General features: G+C 41.5%; 1 protein-coding gene across 2 annotated transcripts in view; it reads right to left on the reverse strand.

Annotated features, from left to right (window-relative positions):
- Positions 1-3,861, reverse strand: part of TRIM24 (tripartite motif containing 24) — a 76,297-nt gene extending 72,436 nt beyond the window's left edge. For both annotated transcript variants that reach the window (XR_002096903.1, XM_019515397.1), the window contains exon 1: positions 3,676-3,861. Coding sequence is in view for 1 of the 2 variants with exons in the window: in XM_019515397.1 (XP_019370942.1) it covers positions 3,676-3,846 (171 nt within the window). In the remaining variant the exon portion in view is untranslated. The remainder of the gene's footprint in view (positions 1-3,675) is intronic.
- Between the last annotated feature and the right edge of the window lie 285 nt (positions 3,862-4,146).

A 4,146-nucleotide genomic window follows, 5' to 3' on the forward strand; every position in this document is an offset into this window, starting at 1 on the left:
ACCAGATTGGTTTGACAGGACCTGCCACTGATGAACCCATGCTGATTGCCCCTAAGCATGCAGTCCCTTGCTGGCCCCTCCTGGATGTGTGCCAGAATTATTTTCTCAAACAGCTTGCCTAGGATCGAGGTAAGACTAACTGGCCTATAGTTTCCCGGGTCCTCCTTCCTCCCTTTTTTGAAGATTGGAAACACATTGGCCCTCTTCCAGTCCTCCGGCACCTCTCCAGTGCACCACAAGTGCCCGTAAAGCCGTGCCAGGGGACCTGCAATGACCTCGGCCAGTTCCTTTAGAACTCTAGGGTGGAGATCATCTGGACCGGCTGACTTGATAACGTCCAGCCCCTCCAGAAGCTCCCTAACTAAGTCCTCGCTAACCCTTGGCTGAAGTGTACCTCCCCCGGGACCCGAAGGGGGCCCAGGAGGGAGGTTGCTGTTCTGGTCCCTACTTAGGAAGACGGAGGCAAAGATATCGTTAAACATGTTAGCTTTGTCGTCTGGCATGACGACCAAGTTTCCCAACGCGTCCTGCAAGGGCCCCACATTACCCGGGACCTTCTTTTTACCCCCTATGTATTTAAAAAAAGACTTCTTATTGTCCTTAATCTGGGAAGCTAGTCCCAGTTCCATCTCTGCCTTGGCCTTCCCAATTACCCCCCTACATCCCCGAGCAACTGCAGAATAGCCCTCCTTGGTGATGACCCCTTCTTTCCATTGGGTGTAAGCCACCTTTTTAGCAAGGAGACATTCCCGGATGCTTTTGGTGAGCCATGGGGGCTTATGCGCCCTCCTGCTCCCTTTGATCCTCGTTGGGATTACTTTCCTTTGGGCTTGGACGATCGTCTCCTTGAGGAGCAACCACTCTCCTTGGACACCTGTCTCCCGTCCCCTCCGGGACCTCTGTGCTTCCCCAACTATCCTCCTTAGCTAGTTGAAATTTGCCCTCCTAAAATCCAGGGCCGCTGCCTTACTGCATGCCTTTGCCACCTTGCGCTGGATGGTGAATTCCAGCAGGCGATGATCACTGTCGCCCAGGTGGTCGAGCACCTGCAGCACCCTCACCAGCTCATCACCCGTGGCCAGCACTAGGTCCAACAAGGCGTCCCCCCTGGTGGGGCTGTGCACCTCCTGGGTTAGATGGAGGTCCTGCACTCTGTCTAAGAACCTACCCTCAGAGAGGGGAGACTGTCACACAATATATTTATTGTTCAGAAGACTACAAAAAGATGCTTCATCATCCTTGAGTATGAAACAATGTTTCCAGAAGATTAGACTCTTTGCACAGTAAATGTAACAATCTTTTTTTTTTTTTTTTTTTTTTACATGGAACTGCCACATTGTACAGCTACAGGATCTAACTAGTTCTGTGAAGGGTTTTATTACAATGAACTATTGCTACTTATTTTGGAACAAATCAGCCAAGCAGGTTCCAGATACCTCTTACGTATCTCACTAAACTGAACAAGTAAAACATTGGACTATTTTAGGTTTATACCCATACATGGTACAACCATGGTAACTCTCTGCACTAACATGTTAGGGAACCTGTCATAACACACAGTGAGAGAGCTGGACATGGCATGGTATGAAGTAAAGAGAAATTGCTTCTGTGTTATAGAAAACTTCAGAGTTCTATGAAGAACTTATCTCATCTTCCTTCCCAATCAAATTCAATGATTAAACATTTACAGGGCCACCTTTCAAGTACAGCTGTGACCCTCATTAAGTGTGAAAGATTATTTGGGTATTAGCATACAACCAAATATTTCTTGTCAAAGAAAGATTTTATTCCTACACAAAGGAAATGAATTCTCCATGGTCCTTGAGCTCTCCCCCAAATCACCTGGATTAGAGGCAGAAATTACACATAAATTAGTAAAAGTGATTGGAAACTGTTTCAAATCTGTAACACAACGGAAGTTCAATGCACACAAACTGTTTTCAAAATGTCCCAAACTGGTTTTAAGATAAACCTGGATGGATGTAGTACCAGACTTAACTGATTTAGGTTAAATCAGTTTACTGAATTTCTGTCTAGATCCCCTCCAGATTCAATTTAATTAACAGGCCCCCCCCCAGCATCCCAGGATGCTTTGCACCTCCCTTGCAAACCCCCCTACTCCCACCCCCCCCCACAGGGCAGGCAGGCTTTTGGTTGCTTTAAACCTAAATCTTCCCACTCTATTAGAAGTCAAAAAGATTATGGGCATGAAAGATAAATGAGGGTAGGTACTTACGGCACAAATTACTGTCTGGTAAATGCCTCTGTATAAACTCTTACCCTGCTGTAAATGTAGGGTAATCTATTAAAAATTACCTCTGAGGGTAACTGCAGTTTAGCTTTCGTTACTCCAAGACAAGAGCAAAAAGAGTGCATGTGCATGGCCAGTTGCCATGGAATAGGTGACATGACATTAATCTCTATCATTCCCTTAGTAGTTGATTCAGACTCATACCCTATATTGCATAAGACTTAGAGGCTGCCTATATACAAAATACATCAAGACTTATAATATTCTGCTTATAAGAGGAAAGTAAAAATGGATGCTTTCAAGTAAAACATTGGTAAAGAACATTGTTCAAATGTCCTTGCAGTTAGGATCTCACTTCAAAATTTCTTGTAGCGTTGGAAAAGTAACCGTTTTTGGAAGCCATTATGAAGAAAGCACCTATGTTTAAAGGGCTTAAATGAATGAAAAAGTTATTTCCAACAAACTAATTTACAAAACATACATACTTTATCTTCCTATTAACTCACAGTGAAGGACAGAAATATTTTGACTACAGATGTTCGTAAGTTTTGGTCCTGTACAGACCTAACTGTTCAATTGTTGTTGCCTTTTTTATATCCAGTTGCTAAAATGTGCTGAAAAAAACTGCAAACACAGTAGATTTTTTCCATGTTTGCAATTCCTGTTGTTGCCACAGCGATGTTATGTGATTAGGGTTAGCAAGCTGGTCAACCAACTGCATATTTTTGACTGGTCAAAGATTATAGCAATTTTACGAAAAAACCTTACATTTCTTGACAGAAATACGATTTTTATTGCTTTTTTACACCTTTCCTAATGGAAAGTTTGTGCTTTTTCTGTGTATTATTTGGACCTACTGGCTTTTTTCCCTCCAATTTTTGACCAATATTTTACTAGTCAATTGACTGAACTTTATTTGACTAGTCAAATACCCAACCCTATATATGATTGCCAAAGGAAAGGGAAGTACTTTCCACTATGAAATTTGAGAACCTCTTGTTTAATGACAGAATATCCAGCTATTTAGTATCATGTTTCACCAATGTTTATAAGGTTTTATTTTCCCCTTCCTGACCAAAGAAACTGAGTTTTACATCAAGGTCAATTACACTGGGGTCATTCTGGTTTCTTGTGGTAAGAATTCCGTAGTTCAGCGGCTTCCACTGAAAATGTTCTCTCTTGGGCTCAGGAAATTTCACTCATATGGTCAATTCATTTCAGCAATTTAAGAACAGTTTTAAATAAATCACTCCTGGTACACTTTAACTGATTTCCTATGGCAGTTATAAAATATGGTGCATATCTAATCTATTTTAATGCTTTTCCTACCCCAAAAGAAAATAAAACAAAAAGTCCACACAGCTAGAAGTTGAGGAGCATATAAAGGCATCCAAAGGGTTCTGAAGTCATTTTCATGCACTCACCTGATTTGACTTTTCCACTGTGCTACTAGGAACCTCTGTGGTATCCTTTACAAAAAAATTATCTATGATGTGTCTCTCTGCACATTCCTGACCACAAATTGGACAGCGGATAACACCAACTGGAGAAAAAAAGTAAAGTGAGACATATGTTAGAACTATAAACTCTCTCATCTTAAAGATTTATCAAACAATTTCAGAAATAGCTTTTGCAAATATGTACTTTAAAATTTTGCAGTTGGTACTTCTAAGGCACTAAAGTGCAAGCAACAAGAAGCCAATCTTCCTCTACCCATTGCCAACCCACACACTCTCAGATCTGAGCCTGAAATTCTTTGAGCAACGCCCAGTTCTAGAGGGACTTCATCACCTAACAGGATTAGACATTTTATTGTTTAAGAGTCTATTCTGTTGTAACTTCACAGATTCTATTTTCTAATAAGAAGAGTGCACATCTTTACATCAGCAGTTTGG

The sequence above is a fragment of the Gavialis gangeticus genome, unplaced genomic scaffold, assembly GCF_001723915.1.
Source record: "Gavialis gangeticus isolate Ggan-Ray unplaced genomic scaffold, GavGan_comp1, whole genome shotgun sequence".
NCBI classification, from domain to species: domain Eukaryota; kingdom Metazoa; phylum Chordata; order Crocodylia; family Gavialidae; genus Gavialis; species Gavialis gangeticus.